This window comes from Eretmochelys imbricata, chromosome 13 (assembly GCF_965152235.1).
Source record: "Eretmochelys imbricata isolate rEreImb1 chromosome 13, rEreImb1.hap1, whole genome shotgun sequence".
Classification (NCBI taxonomy): Eukaryota; Metazoa; Chordata; order Testudines; family Cheloniidae; genus Eretmochelys; species Eretmochelys imbricata.
Window position 1 is genome coordinate 6,072,908 of NC_135584.1, and position 23,457 is coordinate 6,096,364.

The 23,457-nt window shown below is 44.9% G+C and overlaps 1 protein-coding gene across 7 annotated transcripts in view; it reads left to right on the forward strand.

Annotated features, from left to right (window-relative positions):
- The window catches only part of KCNQ2 (potassium voltage-gated channel subfamily Q member 2), a 109,275-nt gene that overhangs the window by 39,106 nt on the left and 46,712 nt on the right, over positions 1 to 23,457 (forward strand). For all 7 annotated transcript variants that reach the window (XM_077831957.1, XM_077831956.1, XM_077831959.1 and 4 more), the window contains exons 2-7: positions 5,820 to 5,910; positions 8,010 to 8,136; positions 11,547 to 11,722; positions 13,852 to 13,977; positions 20,381 to 20,491; positions 22,324 to 22,419. In XM_077831957.1, the coding sequence (XP_077688083.1) occupies positions 5,820 to 5,910; positions 8,010 to 8,136; positions 11,547 to 11,722; positions 13,852 to 13,977; positions 20,381 to 20,491; positions 22,324 to 22,419 (727 nt within the window). The remainder of the gene's footprint in view (positions 1 to 5,819; positions 5,911 to 8,009; positions 8,137 to 11,546; positions 11,723 to 13,851; positions 13,978 to 20,380; positions 20,492 to 22,323; positions 22,420 to 23,457) is intronic.

Consider the following 23,457-nt stretch of genomic DNA (forward strand, 5'->3'; position numbering starts at 1 on the left):
TGCCAAGAGCCACTGTTTAGACAGGCCCCTGCGGGCCATATGGGAGATGTATAAAAGCTCTAGCCTATAAGGAGAGAACGGCTAGTCAGTTACTCACCCTCATTGTCTCAGGCTTTGTGCGCTGAACATGATGTCATAGAAAGGATTCCATAGTGAACAAGCATATATTGGATCCTGTCCATGTCTTCACAGTCACTGCACGACATCTGCCGGGATAGGGCCTGTGTTCACGAAAATGCAGCATTATTGAGGTTTCTCTGGATGGCTTTCACCCTACAGGAGGCCGCAAGTTTTCGTCGTATACCAGGGTTCAAATAAATACTGTAATTCTGTCCCACCTGGACTTGTTGCTGTCATGTTTATGGCCAATGCGTGGCTAGAGATCTGTGGCATCGGTTGAGTTCTGTGGAACAAAACACATTTTCTTTGTAGCATAAGATAACGCCAACCCCCAAACAAACATAGTCTTAGAAATAGTCAAAATTCAATTTGCAGCGGCATCAAGCGGAGCCAGCGGGATGAATTATTGAATGTTTTTACAAAGTGCAGGCTTTTCGTTTCTCTCCGAGCCGGCGTCCTTTAGTGTATTTTAAATATATTGTCAGTAAATTAATTTCACTCATCTTGTTTGAGCCAGTTCTTGTTGCTGCTGACTGACTGATACCCGTTTGGTTCGTGATTTGATGCCACATATCTTCTTAACAAGGAGTCCGAATAGCCTGAGATTTCATTATGTGCTCAGGCAATAGAGTCAGGGTCATTCTCTTTCTGTCTTTTAATTGGTTTTAGTGCACCTAGTACTTGAAAAAAGTACAAAACAGACAGCCTCGGAGACAGAAGTCCTGCCTTGATTCACAGATCCCTGGGTGACAAGATTGCTGGAACCAGGGCCCTGTTCATCCCTGGCATTTCTCTGCTGAGAGTGCTCGTGAGGATGCCAATCCAAAGAGTGGATTTTGGATTTGTAGGTGTTTGACCACTAGGAATTAGACGGAGACCACCTTGTTTCCCCTAGGCCACCAAAGAGCCACTGGATGGTAATACTGCTCACTTGATAATACTTCTCGCTCCTGTGGGCTGGATCTAAACTGGAGGCTGAGTGGTAAAATGCTCCTCATCTCACTACCCATCTCAGAGAATCCAGATGGGGCAGGATTTTCAGAAGTGCTTAATTGCATTAAGAACACGAGTCCCAGTGGAAGCCAATGGGATGTCTGTCGATTTCAGATAGTCACATGCCCCCCCTCACCAGAGCCCCTCACAGTCTTTAATGTATTGATCCACATGATGCCCTTGGGATGTAGAGTGATGCGATTGCCCCCATTTTCCAGGAGGGGAACTGAGGCACAGAAAGGCTAAGGGACTTAGTCAAGGTCACATAGGAAATCTGTGGCAGAGCAGGGACTAAAACCCAGGTCTCTCAAGACTTAGGCCAGGGCCCCAACCACTGGGCCATCCATGTTCTCTTACATCATTTAGGTGTTTTTGAAAACCTCACTCATAATTTTCATGGAAAGCAACAGAGATGCTGGATGAAGTGGTACACAGGGCTGGTCCACAGAGCCTCTTAACTGAGAGATCTGCATCCACATTCTGAACACCTTTAAAAAGCAAGTAGGCCAGTGAAGTCAATGAGGTTACCCCAGGGATGAGTTTACTAGCGTTCTTGTCCAAGCCTCTAGTGGTTGGCGGTCCACTGTTCAGTTATGCGCGGCCAGCGTTCTTTTCTCAGGGGAGGCGTAGGACTGGGTTAAACAGGTTGTGGTCTAGGTCAGGACATAGTTTTGGACAGCACTGTGGAGGAAGCTAGTACAATGCCTGCTGGTAATATGCCTTGCTAAAGCCAGTGCAGTCAGCCCCTCACTTTCACAGTGCAAATGAAAACATAGCAGCCATCTTCTCCAGCTAGGACATCATCAGCTGTGATCTTCCATTGGGCCTATTAATCTTTGCATTCTCCAGGAGGGATGATGAAGATCCTCCATTCATTTGCAGTGTGTGTGAGATGGGGAGCAGGAATCATGAAACTGCTTTATTGACAGCACCGTATCTGCAGGTTCTTAACCTCATCCCGTGAACATTCCACAATCCTGCCAGATCTCACTGGCGAGGCTAACTGAGTATCAAAAGACCAAATCCAGGTCTCATTGAAGTAAATGGGAGTTTTGCCTTGGGTTTTAGCGTTTGTAGGCTTTGCCCAAAGTGCTATTTTTACACTTGTTAATTAATTAATTAATCATGTTTCTTATGGTAGTGGCTAAGGGCCAACCAAGAATGGCACCAGATTGTGTTAGGTACTGTACAAATACAGAGTAATCGTCTTTAGTTTTTGCAGATAAACCTAGATATTCAATTAATGTTATAGGGGAAAATGGTCTCTAGTAGTTACAGACATCGATTGTGAGGCAGGACTCCTGGGTAGTATCACTAGTGAGGTTGATATGTGACAACCATGTAACTCAGTAGTTCTCAAACTTTTGTACTGGTGACCCCTTTCACATAGCAAGCCTGAGTGCGACCCCCGCGTATAAATTAAAAGCACGTTTAAATATATTTAACCCCATTATAAATGCTGGATGCAATGTGGGGTTTGGGGTGGAGGCTGACAGCTCGCGGCCCCCAATGTAATAACCTCATGACCCCCTGAGGGGTCCTGACCCCCAGTCTGAGAACCGCTGATATAACTCCTTTGTGCCTCAGTTTACCCCATGAACACTGGCAATAACACTACCCTTCTCTCACATGGAGGATTAATTCGTCAATGTTTGTAAAATGAATTAAGCTCTTTCAGAGAAAGATGCTGTACTCTACGGAGTCATATTCTTATTAACTATTCCTCACCATTTTTAAAAATCCTCTTGACATTATTTTGAACGGTGTATTTTCACCCTAGTTTTTCACTTCTAGTCTCTATATAAAAAGGCACCATGGGGTATCTTTTCTGATCAGTTATTTTTATTGTCACCTTATCTTCCCCCACTCAGCTTGTCTTTTTCATCCACCTGTTGAATCCAGTCTGTCATTCAGATTGCGAGCTGGCCAGGGTAAGGTCTGTCTTCCTTGTTACATGCCTGTACAACACCTAGCACAATGGGACATTGCTCTGTGATTGGTTTCAGAGTAGCAGCCATGTTAGTCTGTATTTGCAAAAAGAAAAGGAGAACTTGTGGCACCTTAGAGACTAACAAATTTATTGGAGCATAAGCTTTCGTGAGCTACAGCTCACTTCATTGGATGCATTCAGTGGAAAATACAGTGGGGAGATTTATATACACAGAGATTGACGTTCCTAGGCACTGTTGCAATACAAATAAATCATAATAATATCAATAGTTTCTGTAGATAGCTAATATATATTATACATTATCCAGCTATAATACAGTGCGCCTGCAGGCCACATTATCTCTTCAAAAAACTGGCGGGTATTTGTAACCTCCATTGGTGCTGACTTGCCAACATGTATGGGCCGTACAAAGCATGAGGTTGCCATTAAACGCCTTTGAATTATTAGTGGCTTGCTAATGTTTTAGCCTGAAAGTGGATTGTGTGTCTTGCCCCCATAGTCTCCCAGTGCCTTTGGCCTTTTAACTCTCCCATCCCTTTAGTTTCCCTGGGGTTTGTGGGGTTGTATCAGTGGGGTTAATGAATTGTGACACCTCTAGGGAAAGAAGAAAAGGAGTACTTGTGGCACCTTAGCGACTAACCAATTTATTTGAGCATGAGCTTTCGTGAGCTACAGCTCAATTCATCGGATGCATCCGATGAAGTGAGCTGTAGCTCACGAAAGCTCATGCTCAAATAAATTGGTTAGTCTCTAAGGTGCCACAAGTACTCCTTTTCTTTTTGCGAATACAGACTAACACGGCTGTTACTCTGAAACCTCTAGGGAAAGGTTTCTCCATCATTAGCATACTGCTTTTCTCCTCTCCCTCCTCCCCCAGGCATGGCACCAAACCTGCTGCCAGCCAGCGGGATTAATTCTTCATTCTCACAGAGAGAAAGTTCACTCCCCAGTGAAAAGCAAACAGGACAGAGAAGTGTGCGAAAGTAAGATTCAGTGTTAAATATGCAGTGCGAGATGCAAGGATTTAGCCACATGGTTCCCTTTAATGTTACTGGAAGGCTGTGAAGGAGGAGAAGCATCTCTTTTGGAAGAGAGGAAAGCTGGATCTTTTTCCACCATAGGAACAAAGGAACTGCCATCCCATATCAGAGCAGTAGGCGCTCAGATACTATTAGCAGTAGAGAACCCTAATATAGAATAGGTTTCAGCTCCTGTATTTTCACTTCATGCGTCTGATGGAGCTTATGCCCAAATAAATTTGTTAGTCTCTAAGGTGCCACAAGGACTCCTCCTTATAGATAGAACAGTCTGTCTCTGATGGTGGCCAAGACCAGATGTTTCAGAATCCAGAGTAATGGACAAGTGTAAGATAACCTGTCCTAGGGAAATTTCTTTGTGACTCTCACAATTACTGATTTGCTTATGCCCTGATCCGTGAGGATTGATATCCCTTCCATTTTTTATCCTAATATCCTGTGGCAGTGAATTCCACAGGTTAAATTTGCATCATATTACATTTGTTGCAATTCAGTTTAATTGCATATCCACTTCTATTGGTGACCTGAAAAAGGGTAAATAGGAACACCTGATTTACCTTCTCTAGAGTGTTTATATTGTATACCTTTATCATGTCAGCCCTCCCTATTAGCCTCCTGTCTAAGCAGCCCTAATCTTTTTCAGTCACTGGAAATCTTTTCATGCCGTTTCTGCTGTACCTCATTTGGAATGAGGTGCCCCAGACCTGAACACAGTAATCTCAATGAGGGTGTACAATTCAATTATGTAATGGCATCATAATATTTTCAGTAGTATTTTGTGCATTCTAACATTTGTTTGCTTTTGGCTGCTGTTCAAACATGGGGGAAAAGATTTGAATTCAGTTCAAGGGATAAGTGAAAATTTTGACTGTTCATTCTCCAGTCCCACCCAAACCAGTTTACCCCAGGCTGTAATACTGAGCTCCGTAGGGATAGGTTGAGGGCCACAGTCTGCTCTCACTGAGGCTGGTGTGAATCTGGAGTTATTCTGTTCACTTCGGTGGGATGAAACTTGGTCTATACTGGCATACCTGAGAACAGAATTGAATTTTAATAGCCAAATTTGCCCTTTTGCACAGGCCTATTTGGCCTTAAAAAATTAATCAGAGGTTAATCAGAGGTCTTTTTGTTTTGTTTCCTAAACCAAAGTTCTTTCTGAAGAGCTAAAAACGTGTGACGTGGCAGACATTTTGAATTAATTTGTGAGTAATATAATAACTGAGAAATTGTGCAGGAGTACATAATTGCCATGGGAATATATATGGAAATGTATTTGCCTGGCATATACAGTGGTGATATGCACTTATTTCACAGTTACTTCCCATGCAATTGCTATCAAAACTTGCAACAATTTCATTTGGTCAAGTAAAGTGAGGTAACTGGGGAATTACCCAGTGCACACACTTTTCTAATAGCCGTTAAATGAGAACTTGGATCATATTTTGTGGAGCCACATTCGGCTCAGGTTGCATGCTTGCAACAAACTGCGGGATTTCATCAATGACTTACCCATTTAAGAATGTCTGGGGAGCACAGGTCAAATATTCCAGTGACGATCTGTTAGAGACCACTTTTATAAAGAGGGACAGTGCTGCTAAAATAGCATTGTCTGGAATATTTGAAAGTGTGATATAGGTTAAATAGCTCGATGAACTACTCAAAATGTACACTCTAAAGACTGGCATTATTTTTTCTCTCCTTTTCTTTGTGTCATCCAGTTTTCTCCTAGTTTTCTCCTGCCTGGTACTATCCGTCTTTTCAACCATCGATGAGTATCAGAACAGCTCAGAAGGGGCCCTCTACATCCTGGTAAGTTGGGAGTTGCAAACATAAGACAGAGCACGAGCAAGAAACAAACAATGTTGGCCTTTTCAAACATGGCACGCATTTGAGCTGTGGTGTTCAGGATGGATGGGGCAGAGGCTATGGCTGAGACATCACTGGGGCATGAAGAGATTCAGCCTTCTAAGTGAGGGATAAGCATTTTTTCTCTATACAAACATTTGTCTGGATTTGACATGCTTTCCAACCCCAAGCCGTGTAAATCTTTAAAAGCAAGCACTGAAGAGTAAGACCCCTTGGAAGGAATGGGGAGCGCTTGTATTAACCTGTAAAAATCCTAAAGATCCAACAATACCCACTTTCTCTTAAGGTGAAAGACAAATATGACTCCAAATCTAAGCTGGTGTATTAGCTCCTGGTGCCACCTGGTTCATTTTGAATCATCTTTAATTTTTCTTGTCTCTGTTTCAGGTCTGGGTAGCAATAATACTGCATTTAGCCTGCACTCACAGGGCCAAAATCAATTATTATTTACACTGAGTGTAAATCTGAAGTCATCTGGATTTGCCCCAATGTAAACGAGGAAAGAATGTGACTCACAGTGTCAAGGATGACTTTAAAAATCTGAACTGGTGCATGTTCAATATGTGTGTGTGTGTGTGTGTGTGTGTGTGTGTGTGTGTGTGTTTCTCTGCAATTGCAAAATCCTGCAGTATTGTGGGCCTGCATTTAGAAGCTGGTTTGATGCCCGTTTAAAACTGTGGCCTTAAATGGCTAAGCTGACATTGTACCACAGAGGAATCAGCCTAGGTGAGTTGCCTCCATTCCCCATGCTATACATTTCTGCATTTATCTGAGCTGACATAAAGCCGAATGGTTTTACTACTTAAACAGCTTGGCATGCCTTCCGCTGACAATTTGGCTTCCGGTAACATGCTGAGTGATAGGTAGCAGAATTCCTGTTGGCACAGATGCTTACTTCATAGGGCTCCCAGAATTCATCGCATCTCCCGGTCTTTGCCTTTCCCGTCCTCCACTCCCACTCCGCACATCAACCAGATACCAGAAGCTAGTGAAAGCTTAATGAGAGTCCTGTACTACTCAGCGTCAGCCCACGTGAGGTAAACACCATGAGTGAAGAAATCAGAGAACGTAACATACTGACAGCGAGCGGAGCTTTGTAGCACTGTGGGCTCATTCCCTCTGTATCTTTGTTTGTGGGGAGAAAAGTAACTGTGTGTTGGCACAAACGGCAGGTCAATAGTGAAGTGTCTCAACTGGCGAGGCAGAAGGCTGTTGGAACAGGGTAGGAACTCAGTCGAGACTGGTGTGGATTTTCAGGTAGTTTGGGTTAACCCATTAGAGTTCAGAAACCAATATATATATATATATACAGTATATATACTTAGACACAGAAGAACACAGGCCCAGACTTTCCAAGGGGCTTGGGACCAGACTTTCAATTGCTCAGCACTGATAATTGGGCCAGATTTTCAGAAGATCTCAGGTCCCACTTAGACACCGATATAAGGTGCTTACCCTCCAGCTGCTCCTGTTGTGACCCTTGTCTTCAGATTTTTCAGAATTGATCACTGCCCAATGGATTGAGCTCTTTTAAAAATCTGGCTCATAATTCTCTTTCCCCCATCACCTCCCTCGGGTGACAAAAATAGGAAACGGTCAGTTCTGGGCCAGAGCTAAACTTTTGTCTCCCTACAGAGCTAAAACTGTCTTGCCAAGGGAAAGATCAACTTTGTAATGAGGGAGAAGGTTTCAAAATAGGGATGGACTTGAACACAGCATCCCATGCTAAATAACAACCCCTCCACCAAATTTTGGAGGAATTTGAAAGCTGAATCTGGATCTTAACCTGACTCTAGCAATTAGTCTCTATCTTTATCTTGCATCACAGTCTCATCTCTTTGGAACTGTTAGAATCCAGATCTCAGTTTTGTGGCTTGATTCCATTTTTTGGTCAGAGTCACAATTCTCCTCAGAAAGGACTGTAACAGTGAGGAACAAAATGAGCTTTATTAGTAGATGCTGTTTCAGCCCTCCACATTGAATCTGCAACACTTTCTTCCCTGTGCCTTCTTCTTGGACTAATTGCATTGTCTCCCATGCAGGAAATAGTCACCATCGTGGTGTTTGGTGTGGAATACTTCGTGAGAATCTGGGCTGCCGGTTGCTGCTGTCGATACCGGGGCTGGAGGGGAAGATTAAAATTTGCCCGCAAACCCTTCTGTGTCATTGGTAAGAACTGCTGCCCAGCAGTGGGTTTGATGGATGGCAGCAGCTACTGCTGAGAGTGCACAATGAATGGGATAAGGGCCTTGTGGGCTGTGCTCAGGATGACCGCTGAATTTGCTGTACTTTGGGTCAAGGGGAGCTGTCTGGTTTGCTTAGTGGGCCCAAGGCCTCCCTGGGAGGAATGCATAGTATTGGTGTAGAGGTCCTACAGGGAGCTAGAGGACAGTGAGCCTGTCATGGAGGATTCGGGCTTATTGTAGGCCTGGGCCTGATTCTGAGCTACTCCATTCTCATGGTTGGAGCAGGGATGGAAGACGGGGCAAAGGTGGTTGCAACCCACCTTTGTGTTCTTCGTGTCCTGGACCTGTGCAGGGCCCTGCCCAGTCCCAGATAAAGTTAGAGCAGCTTCAGAATGGCATAAAGTGACCTTTGATGTGGCTGCCGCTCCTATGCCCAGATAAAGTGGGGAGAGTTTAGTGCAAGGCCAGCCACCTAGCCTCATAAAAAACAACCAACCAAGCCCAAACTCCATGGTTATAGAAACAAAACCAGGCTGCCATTCCAGTAACTATGGCTGCTCAGCAGAGAATGCTGCTGACCCCTCATACCCTTTGTAGTAAGATGCTATACAGGATGAAAGAGGTGGTGGATGCAAAGCTTAGAGAAGAGGAGGCTGGATACAGGCCCAAATGATCCTGGGTAGATCAGATATTCACACGAAGGCCTGTGATAGAACAATGCATAGAACATATTATCAATGCCATTGACTTTCAAAAGGCATTTGACAGCCTGCATAGACATACGTTGTGCAATATTCTTTAGTCTTACAGAATTCCAGCTGACGTCATCAACATCATCAATGTAAAGAGCACTGGAAGGGTGAATAACCAGATAGTAGAGTGGTTCAGTGTGGAGGCTGGCGTGAAGCAGGGCTGCGTTCGATCTCTGCTGTTGTTTGGCATTGCCACAGACTAGATAATGAAGGATTATTAGCAGCACAAACACTGACATAGCCTGGGTAGATGGCAAACACCTAGAAGATCTCGGCTTTGCTGTTGATGTCATGCGCTTGAGCAATACCCCTCAAAAGCGACAGAGATAGAATCTTTAGCAAAAACAGCAGGCCAAGCAGGGCTCAAAATCAGTTACACCAAAACAAATATTTTTGAAACCCAGATGTCAAGCAGTAACATTGTATCAGAGGGCAAAAAGATCCAGGAAGTAGAACAGCTCAGTTAGCTGGTCAGCACCGTACTAGCCAGCAGAAACGTCAAGAAAGAAGTGACATCAAGGATAGGAAAGGCATCCGCAGCATTCAAGTAACTCAGCAATGTATGGAAATCAAAGCTAAATGGCACCAAAACAAAAGGGAGGATTTTCCACTCAAATGTAACCTCAGAGCCAACATATGGCTGTGAGAGCTGAAGATTTATTAAAGTGTTAGCTAGAAACCTAGATCCCTTTGAAAACAAGCGCTTAGGAAAGATTCAGGGCATAGGGTGGAGAGACTTCACCACCCACAAAGAGATCCGAGAACTCATCAACTTGCAGCTGGTCTCCGCTAGACTTAGAAGGAAGCACTGGCCATATCTGGGGCATGTACTCCGGATGCACGGACTCCTCCACGAAGCTGTCAAGTGAAAACCAACTGGTGTGAGGAAACAGGGAGCCTGAGAGAAATCTTAACAGGGAGGGCAGAACAGCTGATCTCAATACCCTGGAGCAGATGGAAGCAGCAGCTAATGACAGAGCGGGATGGAAGAGGTTGTTTTCTTCCCTCTGTGCCAACATGGCTGTGAGAAGGATGCAATAATATAAGTGTAGTTCAGAATCAGGCCCTTTGTGTCTCCTTTGAGAGGAGAAGTGATCTAACTGTTAGAACATGGGGATGGGAGCTAGGGTATGGGGTTCTGTGTCTGACAAGTCACTCTGTATCTCCATTTGCCTTTCCATAAGACTGATATTACAGTAATTATCTGCCTCACAAGGGAGTTATAAACCTTAATTAATTATTGGGTGTAAAGTTCTTTGAGATTCTGTGGTGGAAGGGGCTGTCTCTGTGCAAAGCAGTTACTTTTAACAGGGTGAGGTGGTGTCAGAAGTGGGCAGGGAGAGGAAGAGAAGGGATGCATTTGTTCTCAGTGCTTTCTAGAGATGGGCTTAAGCCACCACATTTGGATCTGGACCCTGATTTGACCATCACAGAGCTGGGGATGCTTTATGCAGGGTTTTGGTTTAGCCCATTATAAAACCAGAGGCATCTACAAAATTCACGTAGTGATCTGAATGATGGTTTTCAGATCCCTGAAAGCCCTGAGGTATTGAGACCTAGGCTTTTGCTTTGGGCAAAGGTGGGTGCTTTTAGTACTCCCACGCACCCACCTTTCCTCCATCAGTGGCAGAAACAGGCCTTCCTAAAACACAGCCCTTTAGGTTTTCCTGAATGCGTTGGGCAGTGAGACTCCCATGTCAAGGTGGACCTTAGAAACAGCAGTACACTGGCTAAAGAAGATCGTGCACCTCTGCTGATGCACTTTGCAGAGGCTTATTCCAGGCTAGAAATGTTGCATTTTGCATCAAGCCAGAATTCAATCTTTAGAGTCTTGGCAACCTTTCTCCTGGTGGAGGAGGTGTGAGGAGAAGAGGAATGTGAATTTCATTAAACCGTGCAGTGAATCACACAGCGTGGGTTAATATTAGTTGTACGTGGCCATGTGCTTCCTCCATAGGATGTGACAGACACATCACTCATTTTTATAACAGACACACACACGCGCGCACCTACCCCTATTCCCAATGGGCTTAGCAGCGGTTTATACGTGTCGGAATCTTTGAGGTGGTATGTTATCTTTTCTCCAGCTCTGCAGAGTTATCTTTTCTCCAGCTCTGCAGAGTTAGGAGCTCAGATACCATGGAGATAGGTGCAGTGTAATACCCTGAAAACCTGGATAGGAAAGACGAGGAAGAGGGAGAAGTGCTCAGGAGGCCAGCTGGGGGATGTGGCTGCCCAAGACTGAGCAGTGAAGTGGGGTATCTGAGATGCGGGGCCTGTGTGGATAAAAGATGCTGTTCTAGGGTTTAGCCTGAGGAAGAAGCATCCATCCCTAAACTGGCATGATCAGTCAATAGCAGAGTCACCGCCAACCCTGGCTGATGGTACCAAAACTGTTTTATTTCTTTCCACCAAACTGACTCCAGCTAATAATGGAAGGTGAGAACAGAGGTGATGAGTGAGGGGTCCTTTCCAGACCAAAGGCAAGGGGCTCACCCTAGAGTAGTGCCAGCCTGATGTCTCATCACCCACAGAGGTAGGAAAGACGAAGGAGTCCGTTTGTAAAAGCCCATCCAGGGGAGGTGATGGTTGGTGTGCGAGGTCCATGAAATCCTTCCTCTTACGCTCTGCTTCCTTGCAGACATCATGGTGCTGATTGCGTCCATTGCCGTGCTGGCAGCAGGATCCCAAGGGAATGTCTTTGCCACCTCGGCTCTCAGGAGTTTGCGGTTCCTGCAGATATTGCGCATGATACGAATGGACCGTAGAGGTGGTACCTGGAAGCTTCTGGGGTCTGTGGTCTATGCCCATAGCAAGGTGAGTGAGACCTGGATAACTGGACTGATCAGCTCCTTACACATTTTTCCTCACAAAGAACACTACTTTGGTTCCCCCCGCCCCCTAATATTTTGATGCCTGGGTGATTATCATTTGTGGGAAGTACCTTGAAGGTGGCTGCAGTGGCTATTTTCAGAAGCAATGTGGGTTAGTAATTAGCCTGCACAAACCCACAGCCATGAAGGAGCTGGGAGGCTGGTTAAACTGCATCTGGCAGCAGCCAATATATATGTGATTAAATGCTGATGATGTTGCAAATGCTTTATATAAAGCATGTATTTCAAAGAGGCTGCATGTCTGAAAATTTACCCCTTGGGGTCATCCATTTGCAGATAGCGCCATCTTGACCATGTCCTCCTCCTAATCATTAATAAATGTATTAACTAGTCCCAGGCCCAGAACTGATCCCTAGCGTATTCCATTATTCACCTTCCAGCAGTTTGAGGAGCATTCATTCACAACATTTTGTTTCCTATCACTTAATCTATGACAATATTTTGTCCCTTATCTTGAGGTTTATTTGTTTTCCTTAAGAGCCTTAGTAAATTTATCAGAAGCTTAGTAAAAAATATCAGAAAACTACAGTCTACCAGGTTTCCTTCATCTGCTCTTGTATTAGCTTTGTCCAAGAATGTGACAGTTTGAAGATGCATAATTTACCTCTGACATACTTTCCTATGTAGTGAATGCGACCTTTTTTCTACAATTTGCTGAAATGTGGATATAGTGCGTCTCAACAAACTAATAAGGTTTCTTAAAGAATCATTTTGTGGTTCTGAGGCTGGGGAAATGGGAAAGCATGAATCATCCTATTGCATCTGCAGTTTAATGTGATGAAGAGATACCTCAGTATTTGATTTAGCAACTTTGGTTATTGAAACCTTTTCCCTAGGTGTGGATCAAGTATGTGATCATTCTGACATTGTATGACTTCAGTGGAAAAATGAGAGAGAAAGATTGGGTGGTATCCTCTGATTCTGCACCATTAGATGCTTTGCCATTCAGGTGAAATATTAAACCAGGAGCTGTGCAAAGTGTTCCCAAGGAAACCAGAGACAATACTATACCTAGCAGTTTCCTGATGTGTTACAAAATTCATCCAGGTTCCATTAGAAGATTTAAAGCCAATCAGGGCTTTTTGTTTTGGTGAATGAAACTTGATGTTTCCCAGTGCATTTGCTTCACTTGGGTGTGAACCTTTACACAAAACTCCAGGGTTACAAACCCCACTCAAATCCAAACCAAAGGAAACGTTCACATGAAGCTATGTGAACTAAAGCCAAAACCATACAGCTTTCGTTAGACCACGCTCTCTTGTGTCAAACACTGATGGTTATCCAAGTTGTGGTGTTTTTCCTAAAGAAGTAGGAAATCATGAAAGTTCCAATAAGGTTATGTGGCTTCTGCTGCTCAGCTTAAAATCTCTACTCCAGCTGCCTAACAGCCATGAGCTTGCCAGTTCAGTATATAATTCACTGTTATAAAGTTTCTAGCAGGGGTAAGCCCACACTCAAATCCTGGGATCCAAACACCCCTGAAATGTGGGGATAAGATCCAGATGCATATTCAAACTTTGTAGGTGGTCTCCATCATGAGACCGATGTGCTTAGACCACTGGACTGGGACCCAGAAGATCAGTTCTCAACTCTAACACAGACTCTGCATGTGACCTCGGGCAAGTCTCTCTGGCCTGCATCCTCAAAGGTACTTAGAAATCCATTGGAGTTAGGCACCTAAATACTTTTGGGATCTGGGCCTTAATGACTCTCTGTCTCAGTTCCTCATCTTTCAAATGGGGATAATAATACCTCCTGTCTCCCACCTTGTCTTATCTATTCAGGTGGTCAGTGCTTCAGGGCAGGGGCTGTCCCTACTTTATGTGTATATACTGCTCCTAGCACAACGGGGCCCTGCCCATGTGGAGTGTCTGAACACTACTGTAATATTACTTCTACTAATAGTCTTGAAACCAAACCCCAGAGCTGAACACCCACAAACTTTGGGAAAGTTGAGCTTTGAACCCCGGCTCTGCATTCGGGGATACCCTGAGTATGAAAGGCATGGTATGGAAACACATTGTTCTATTCTGTTCCTTAACTATCTTGCAGGAGCTGATTACTGCCTGGTATATTGGCTTTCTGTGCCTCATTCTGGCCTCTTTCCTGGTGTACTTGGCCGAGAAAGGAGAAAATGAGCACTTTGATACATACGCAGATGCGCTCTGGTGGGGCCTGGTGAGTAATTTCCACAAAACAGCAGCTGCCGGTTATTAAAATGAAATGGCCATTAACCCTCCCATCCTTTATCACTTATGTGAGAAGTTGACTGATGCATGTTTAGTTAGCATTATTATTAAATGGTTTCCAGCTATTCAGTTAAGTACTTTTCACAAATATTCCCCTTAGGGAATGCTACACTCTCTCATTCCTTGAGTTAGCCAGATCATAGACAGCTACAGGAGAGGCACCCTCTGCTCCCAGGACTAGGGAAGGACAGTCTGGCCATTGCAACTTGGCACCAGCTGACCAAAAAGTGACTGTTTTAATGAGGTTCTGAAGGGAGCTGTGTTCAGCTCTGCAGGCGGGAGGTTAACCAGGGTAAAACGAAGCTTGGTCTATAGGAGGTGTCACTCAGCAGCTCCCCCCACGTGAGCACCTCGGAGATGTCACCGTGTAGGTGTGTGTCTGGAGAGGGGTGGGTTGATCTTGGACATCAGTTCTGTAGAGTTCCAGGAAGCTTAGCATCATGAGGGGGGCGGGGGAGTGGAAAGAAAGGGAGGAAGTGTGAGCAAAATCAGGAAAGGAGAAGAAGAATCAAACACTAAACAATGTTCTACTGTACTTGAAAATCATGGAGTGGAATGGCAATCAATTCAGACTTGCCTTATGCCAGCCTTGCACCACTGGGATATGAAACTACCAGCATTGTCTAGTGGCTTGAGCTGATCAAAGAGCCAGGAACTCCTGCCTTCTGATCTAAGCTCTGCTACAGCATATCGTGTGGCCTTGGGCATGTCGCTTAACTTCTCTGTACCTCAGCTTTCCCACCTGTAAGATAGGAATAATGATGCTCTCCTACTTCACAGAGGGACGACCAGGATTAGTTAACTAATTCTCCTCTTACCTGAGGGCAACAGAGAGGAGAATTTGACTCATTTTTTGTAAAGTGCTTTGAATACTTCAGGCTACCTAGAGGTGCTAAGTATTACTACCCACGTTTCTTCTGGGATTGTGGCCACAAGGGGGCTTGTCAGTCTTTCTCTGGATCCTCCCTCAATTAATTTTCCTCACTTATAAGGGCCCCTTATGCCTCAGGCAATTCCCATGAAACTGGAGTTATTCTTTAGGCAGCCTTGTTGGGATGTGACCTGTGTTCAAGCTTTGGTCTTCTGCAATGAGAGCAGTTCAGCAGAACCTAATTAATTCATGCTAATGACTAGGGGACTTGGCGTGGTGATGGAATTTGGCCAGTGGAAAGATTCCCATTGGCTTCAATGGGCTTTGGAGTAGACTCCTAGTGAATAAGCAACAAACAATGTGGACCAGAGTGAGCTCTGCGCTTAAGCAGGCACATAAGATGGAGGAGGAGTTCACTGGCCTTCCTACTCAAGCTTCATACAAGCTGGACACAATCGTAGTCTTTAAACGCTGGGAGTTCAAGAGCTGTCTGAGGCAAGTTCTGCTGTTGTTAGTCCACTGGCATCCAAAAAGTGCTAGATACTGACCATAGACAAAGAATGGGATTTTCAAAGGTGCCTAAGGGCAGGTTGACACTTACGGTGGCGTGTAGCCTACAGACACTGCATGCCCAACTAGCACGGGTATAAATAGCAGTGTAGATGGTGAGGCACTTCTTCGGCAAGTCGAGTGCCGTATGTGCCTGAACCCTCAGGTATACACCCTACATGGCTCTCTGCAGGCCAAGGCAGTGCCTGCCCCATCTAAACTGCTATTTTTAGCATTGTAGTGTCCCCCCGCCTCCTGGCTCCTTTCCCCATCTCAAAGACAGACTCTGGAAGCGGGGAAAGGCTTTACTCTGCCAGAGCCTTTCACTGCTGCGTGTTGCAAGACACCGCAGACAGTGGGGATGCATCCTGCTTTTCACTGCAGCGCCTAGGCGCTGGAACTAGGGGTGCTGAGGGTGCTGCCTCACCCCCTGGCGTGAAGTGGTTTCCCTCATATCCAGGGTTTACAGTGTGGTTCAATGGCTCTCAGCACCCCCACTGTACACATTGTTCCAGTACCCGTGCTGCAGCATGTAGCCACATGTGCCCTACACATGCAGACAAGATCTAAGTAACTTAGCAACACAAGTCCCATTGGGCTTTAGCATTTTGGAGAATCCCACCCAAGTTCCATACCTGAACAGTGGAGCGGCTAAGACAATAGGCTTCTTCCAAAGGGCTGGTAGAAAGGGATAAAGCACATAATCAACCGAAATATTTACTTAGCAAGCACTAAATAGCCTCAATCCTTAAATGTGCTGCAGCCAAGTCTGTGTTAGTTGGCGAACATCTCCCAGGCTTCCTGGAGGAAATGCTCCTCATACCAATCTTTTCAAAGCGGTCAGGACCATGGCTTTCAAGGTTGGTACAACACTTGTGTTGTGTGGGGTCACTGGGAATACCAGAGGCACAATGCTTCCAGGACCTCCCACTAGGATATTACAACTCAATATCACCTCCTACCATGGACTTGGTTGCACCAGAACAGTTGAGCCATATCTAACAGAGATACTGAATTACTAAATGCATTTTGATCATGTATTTTGACAAGTGCTGTTTGCTTTTAATTATTCATAATAATACATCATAAGGTGCTGTTAAATGCACTGAAGCATATTTTGTAAAAGAATGAGGTCTTAGTAATAGAATGCTTTCAGTCGTGAAGTCACTCTGCTATTAAATCTTTGCCGACAAGTGCAGAGGACACTGCTGTTTAGTTTTTCTCTATGTGTGTGTGTGTATGTGTGAATTATTGGATTAGCAGATTAACAAAGGGAGAATTAACGAGGTTCTAATCTACTTTGTCTATTGTTCTCCTGCTCCAACACTTCTGGAAGCCAATCTCGGCTTCAGTACAGAGCTTGTTAAAACCTACACATGGGCCCCCAACCAAAATCCGAGATCTTAACAGCTCCAAGCTTTGGGAGGAATCAGCTGATCCAACAATGGGAAGACTGTTGTTAGTAAATTGCTCATCAAGGTTTTCAAGCACATTGGTTACAGTTAGGAAAACAAAGTGTGGTTTGAAGTAACTAGAAAACAAACAATGAGAAAAATTCAAAGCCAAGTTAACTACCCTCCCCTCCCCTCCAAGACAGCTAGACTTGGAGCTATCTTTTTTATCTGTCAAATGGAGCTGCTCAAAAATGGGGAAAATATTGCAAACACTTCCTTAAATATTTTTCCTGTAGGTTTTTGTTCATTGATATTCAAAATTGCTCTGAAAATTTCCATTGAAAATTTGGAAAAGTTGTACTATCAAATAACCGCTCGTACAGCTTCTGGTATTCCTCTTGAGAGCCTTATCGAGCCATCACTCCCAACCCTGCTTCCATATTTCACTTTGTGTGAGGTCTAAATAGAAATTTAACTCTCTGGTTGCTGGAAGTCAGGGAACAGACAGCCACAGGGGGGTTGAAATCCAGGGGTGACCTGCTAGCCTCATTGAAATCAATGGGAGTTTTGTCATTGACGTCAGTGGGGTCAGGATATCACCAAAGTTTCAAATTTTGCAAATTAGATTCGTCTTAGGGTAAGAACAAATCTTAACTTCGAATGTTCTGGCCACTGACCGTGGTCCTGAAATACTGATCAGTGGCCCTGGAACTGAAGGTGAATGGTATAGGGCAGAAGAACTACCTAAGACGAGTTTGTATCTAAGTTCAATCCTTCCTTACAGGATTGGATTTGTTTTTATGTCTGTAGCAACACTTTCTTTAATGGAGGAGAGATTGATCACACATTGCTTAGATTGCGAGCTCTTCAGGGCGGGGGGCTGGCTCTTTGTTATATATTTATACAGTGCCTAGCACAAGGGGGTCTGGCCTGTACACATTACTTCAGTACAAAAATCAATAGCAACAAAGAGGTAGGTCTGAATTCAAACTCCAAATGCAAGCGCCCCCCCATATTTTGGGAATGTTTGGATCCTTTTCTGGATCTGCACTTAGTGGCTCTGGCCTAGATAACTCCCTGCTGAAATCTGTGTAGTAACCTCTCAGTGAATATAGAATAAAGCTGTTTCCAAGATATGTTTCAGTATAGAACAATCATTAAGATGCTTTTTGCTACATATTTTGTCTAAATGGCATCTAATGGAAAGATTTTGTAGTGCTTATGTCTATAAAATGCTTTAGGGAAAGCCACTGATTATATTTTTCTTCATATAAAAATGAGTTTGTTTTAAGTTAATGTGTAGTAGGTTTAATTAACCCCATAGGTGCAGGGCTGGGGTGCAGTTTGAACCCTCAGAGGCAGCTGTGGCCAACGCAGTTGTAGAGGAGGGGCAGTTTCAGTTCTGGAGAGGGATACATAGGAGTGCTGCTTGTAGAGGCTGCCTGGAAGATGTTCTGAATCACCACATCCCTGCCTGCTTCACCCCATCCTGGCTTGCTCCACCCACTTCGTGGGCTGTGCTGGACCACCAAGGGAAGCAGGGTTGTAGCACGCTGTGACCCTGCTACAAGCCTAAGTTTCTCCATCCTTTGCCAGCAGAATCATGGCAGTAAAGCTATACCTGTCTCTTCTCCTGCATTCTAGAGGTCAAGGGTATCTTTGCAAATCTCCCACAACACACATACATGCCAACATCCCAACCCCTGCTTGGAGTATTATAGCAATATAATCAGTAATATATTCACAGTCGTGAATCAGGCTGTATTAAGCAGCAGTAATTTGTACCTTCAGGGTACTGTGCCGTTTTGAAATTGGAAGGGAAGCCCGTTAATAGGCACTTTTGGAAAGATTAGGAATAAACAGTTTCAGACCTTTATGCGTGGAAATAACTCTGCTTCATTTGAAAGAGCCACAGCTGAAATGCTTGATGTGAGTTTGGGGAATCCTGGTTATTTTTCTCAGTCCTGAAGGAGCCATTCCATCTCCTGCATGGACGCTTTGGACTAAAACGCATAAGCCTTCTCCCCAGAAGGCAGTGATGTGTATACGCCTGTTTAATGAAAAAAGCTGCCCATTCTGAGGGACGGATGTAAAAGCTCGTACCCCTCTGCACAGCGTGCAGGAAGGATGGCCTGGTGTTATCGCACTGGACTGGCAATCAGAGGCTCTGGGTGCATTGCTTAGCTCTGCCACAGATTCCCTGGTGAAAGTAGGCAAGATAAGCTGTAGAATGGGGCCCTAGGACTTGTGTAAACTCCACAGCATCTCTTTGGAACCCCTCCCTCCTACTGCAGAGGTGGTCTGGGACCAGCTGGGGTGGTCCAGAGAATGAAGGGAGAGAGCGGGACGGGAGGAGGCATGGCTGGGGTGATCATGTGCCTGGGAGATGTGTGCCCTGCCAATGGCACTAGGGAAGCCCCATAGTAGCAGAGATACAAGCTGCCTCCTGGCACCAAGGAAGGGTTAAATCTGGTCTTCTGAGCCTCAGCTTTCCCCACTGTGAAATGGGGATGGCAATATATGGGGTGCCTAAGGATACATCCACAAATCTTTGGGAGGGGCTGAGATACTCGGGTGATGGGGATGCTGTACGTGCCGAGACAGATGGCTAGAACACCTCTGACGTTGCCCTGGCAAGATGCCGTTTCCCCCCGGTAGGCAGAGTGTCTGTGGCAATACGTTGTTGATTGTAGCCGGCTGTTTCTGTGGCTGCTGCTGGTGGCAGCCATTGTGCTAAGGGCAGATACGTAGGCACAAGAAAGAAAGAATCTGTGACAGTGCTGTGAGTGAACTGTAGAAACGCCGGGCTGGAAGGGAACCTCGAGGTGCCATGGGGTCCAGCACACACTGAGGCAGGATTAAGTATACCTAGATAATCTCTGACAGAAATTTATCTAACCTGTTCTGAAACACCTCCAGGGGTGGGGATTCCGCAACCAGCTAGGTAACCTAACCCAGAGCTTATAATTAGAAAGTTTTTCCTAATATCTAACCTAAGTCTCCCTGGCTGCAAAGCCGATTACTTCTTGTCCTGCCCTTGACGGACCTGGAGAACAATTGGTCACTGTCCTATTTTACATATTTGAAGACTGTTATGTCCCCACTGAGCCTTCTGTTCTCTAGACTAAACAGATCAGTTTTTCAATTCTTGTAAACCAGTTTCTATTGTGAAAAGATATAGCAAGCCGAGGAACTTTGCACTGCCTCTGTAACAGGAACACACTAAGTACTCAGTAACATGGCTCCGTTGCTCTAGAGAACATAAAAGATCCCGTAACCTTCTCTATGGGGCTCCAACACCCCTCTGCGCATATGTATTTCTATTGAAATAGCCACTGTGATGAATATGCCAGTGAAGTACCCTACAGGATAAAATCCTGGGATCTGGCATAAGAATAACCAGGGAAGGGGGAGATTATGCTGAAGAGAGAATTGCATTCAGCTGTTGTTTCAGTTTTCAATATGGGGCCAGCCAAAAGGCACTGGAGTGAACAGGCTTTGCCTCTCTCTTTCCTTAGATTACACTCACCACCATTGGCTATGGGGACAAGTATCCACAGACCTGGAATGGGCGTCTCCTGGCTGCAACTTTCACCCTCATTGGGGTCTCCTTTTTCGCCCTCCCTGCTGTAAGTAAGCACCCAAACATTACCGTGAAAACAGGACATGAATTTTTCTGTACACAGTCCCGCTTACATTCACTGCGGCTGCCGTCTTGCCTATACGGCTCTCTCCAGATTTTTTTGATGATGTTGTTAACTTTGCAGACATTTAATTACTTATTGCAGCAAAAGGATTTCAGCTCAATGGACAAATCCCAGTACTGCCAGAACCCAGTGTTCAAAATTAATGAGTCAGGCCCCAGAAGGTCCTGAGGCTGCCTTATGGAGTCATGAGATTGAAAAAAATAGTAAATAAAAGGACACATTTTGGGATTCATTTTGATTTGCTTTCTGGTTTTTTAACTTTTAGGATGTACATTTTTGAGCTTTTCTCTGCAATCATGAAGGTGACAAACTTATTTTTGTTTTAAATAAAATCTGAGACTCACACATAATCACATGAGTCCAGGAGCTGGGGTTTTAAGGAAAAATATCAAATATTGTGAGACTTGTGATAAAATCATGACAGTTGGCAACACTGACTAAGAGGGGCAGGACACCTGAGATGCCCAGGGACTGTAGTGAGCATTGTGGCTGCTTGGTGCCTCTCAGGATTTAGTCCTCTTAATTAAAAGATTAGAACAGCTCCATCTTTTGCATAAATAAGATACCTAGGCCAGATTCTGAGCTGGTGTAAATCAGTGTAGCCATGTTGGTTTACAGCAGCAAAGGATCTGTTCCAAGGCTTTTGCATGAAAGGAGTTTTTGTAATTAATCTTTATTTATGAGAGAGAAACACAAAGGGTTTGATTGAGCAACCCTTTCCCCTTGGTGAGCACTTTCATGATTAGTTGCACCAAAGCCCTTCAAATTAGCTTTCAAGTGCCCAGCACCCATAACTGGAGCCAGATTTTCCAACATCCTCAGCTCCCATTTCAACTCCTCAGTTAGAACCAGACTTTCCAAAAGCTCTCAGCTCCCACAAACTGCAAGTTTTTTTTTAAATGTGCCGAGCTCTCTTGAAAACCTGGTCCCAATTGTGGGGGCTGCACATTTATGAAAGTTTGGTCCTGTGTTTGGTTTCTTGTTTCCTGCCACCAAACATGGCATTTCAAGGAGCAAGAAAACAACCACATAATACTGAAGACTATTTGGGCTTACATCTGTGTAGACTGGAACTGATCACAGAAAAACAACTAAGTAACAATAGCATAATATGTTCCATTCTACTTCCATGCATGTCTGTCTTCTGGCTACACATACTCCTTTGAATCAGAATAGAGAGACAACACGAGAGAGACACACTTGTATATTCGTACTTCATGCAATCACTGGCTTCCTGAGATATGACTGAATAAAGTGCATGGTGGGAATTATAGGACAGGATAAATTTTATGGATTGTGTGCTGCAAAACAAATAAAAATATTTGGGCAACGGAAACCATTGGCCTTGTTTTTGTCCCCAAATAGTCACAATCCCCACAAGCCAGTGATAGTGTCATTTCTTGCTCCTGGGCCACTGGGGAGATTTTATTAAGCTACCACAATCATTTTTGCAAAGGTTGGGAGTTCATTGCGGAAAATTCCTTTTTTCTTGATGGAACTGCAGCACTGGGTGAACAGTTTACACTTTACTGCAACACCTGAGAGAAGTAAAACATTTACCCCCAGACTCCATATTGTGCAGTCATAGCATTTGACAGTGGGTGGAAATTATTAGCTTAGGGAGAGGGGAAGTACAAGATGATCTCAATGGGACAGAAAATGAGAAGAAAACAAATCAGAGGAGAGAGTGAGCTGTCAGTAGGGCTATTACAAACACAACCTTTTAGAGCAAATTGTCTCTTTCTTTCTACCAGGGCATTTTAGGTTCTGGCTTTGCCCTGAAGGTTCAAGAACAGCATCGGCAAAAGCACTTTGAGAAGAGGCGAAACCCTGCAGCTGGCCTGATTCAGGTTAGCAAGCAGTGCCCCGATCCTGAAGACAGAAATGTGCTGCATGAACTCCCCTGATGCCAGCAGCTGCTCTGTCTCAGCAGACATTCTGGCCCAGAGATGACTGTCCAGGGGTGGCTGGGATTTCTGTGTGTTACATTTCTGTATTGGTAACAATAGCTGGCTAGGAATGAACTGACACAAAGGAGATCTCTCCACCTAGCTCTGTCACTGCATCTCCACCTACCCTCCTGGAGTCAGGTCTTCGGTCCCTGCTCTAGCTGCTTTCCACAGCCTCAGGCAGCAACCTCCCCTAATGGGACAGCTGAAGATTCCTGCTGGCAAAGAGGCTTCACATCACCTACACATAGGGGGCAGGGAGGGGCCGTGCCATGGCTGGGGTGAAGTGACTGGAGCTCTGCCTGGCCTCCAGCTGGTGCAGTGGTCCCTATGGGGCCATTTTGCACCCCCCCCCAGCCAGTCCAGAATTGGGAAACAGAAAAATGGCTTAAAGCCACCTCTTCTTCACCCCCCTCAACTCAGCTGATGGTCTATAGCCCCATGTCTTCAGTGTAGAAAGACCAGTGTTAAAAAAAAAAAAAGCCCACTTTGCCCCCTGCAGGTACAGACGCTGTTTCTAGGTGGAGTATTTGAAAGTCATCCTAGTGCAAAGTAAAGAGCTTCAGGTGCACTTCCCTCTCCTTATAAGGTCTTCTTCATTGTGAGCCTTGCCTAATTCCCATCAAAATCGATGGGAGGCTTCCCATGGACTTCCTTGAGCTGTGGAACAGACCCTAACCCTCATTCTAACCAGCCTCCTAGGAATGGACACACAGAGTACATCTACACTGCGAAAATAGACCCGTGGCAGCGAGTCTCCGAGCTCGGGTCAACTGAAGGGCTCTCAGGGCTTGGGCTGCTGGTCTCAAAATAGCCATGTAGACGTTCTGGCTTGGGCTGGAGCCTGGGCTCTGAAACCCAGCAACCCTGAGCTCAAGTATCTACACTGCAATTTTTAGCCCTGTTGTGCAAACCATGTGAGCTCAAATCAGTTGATCC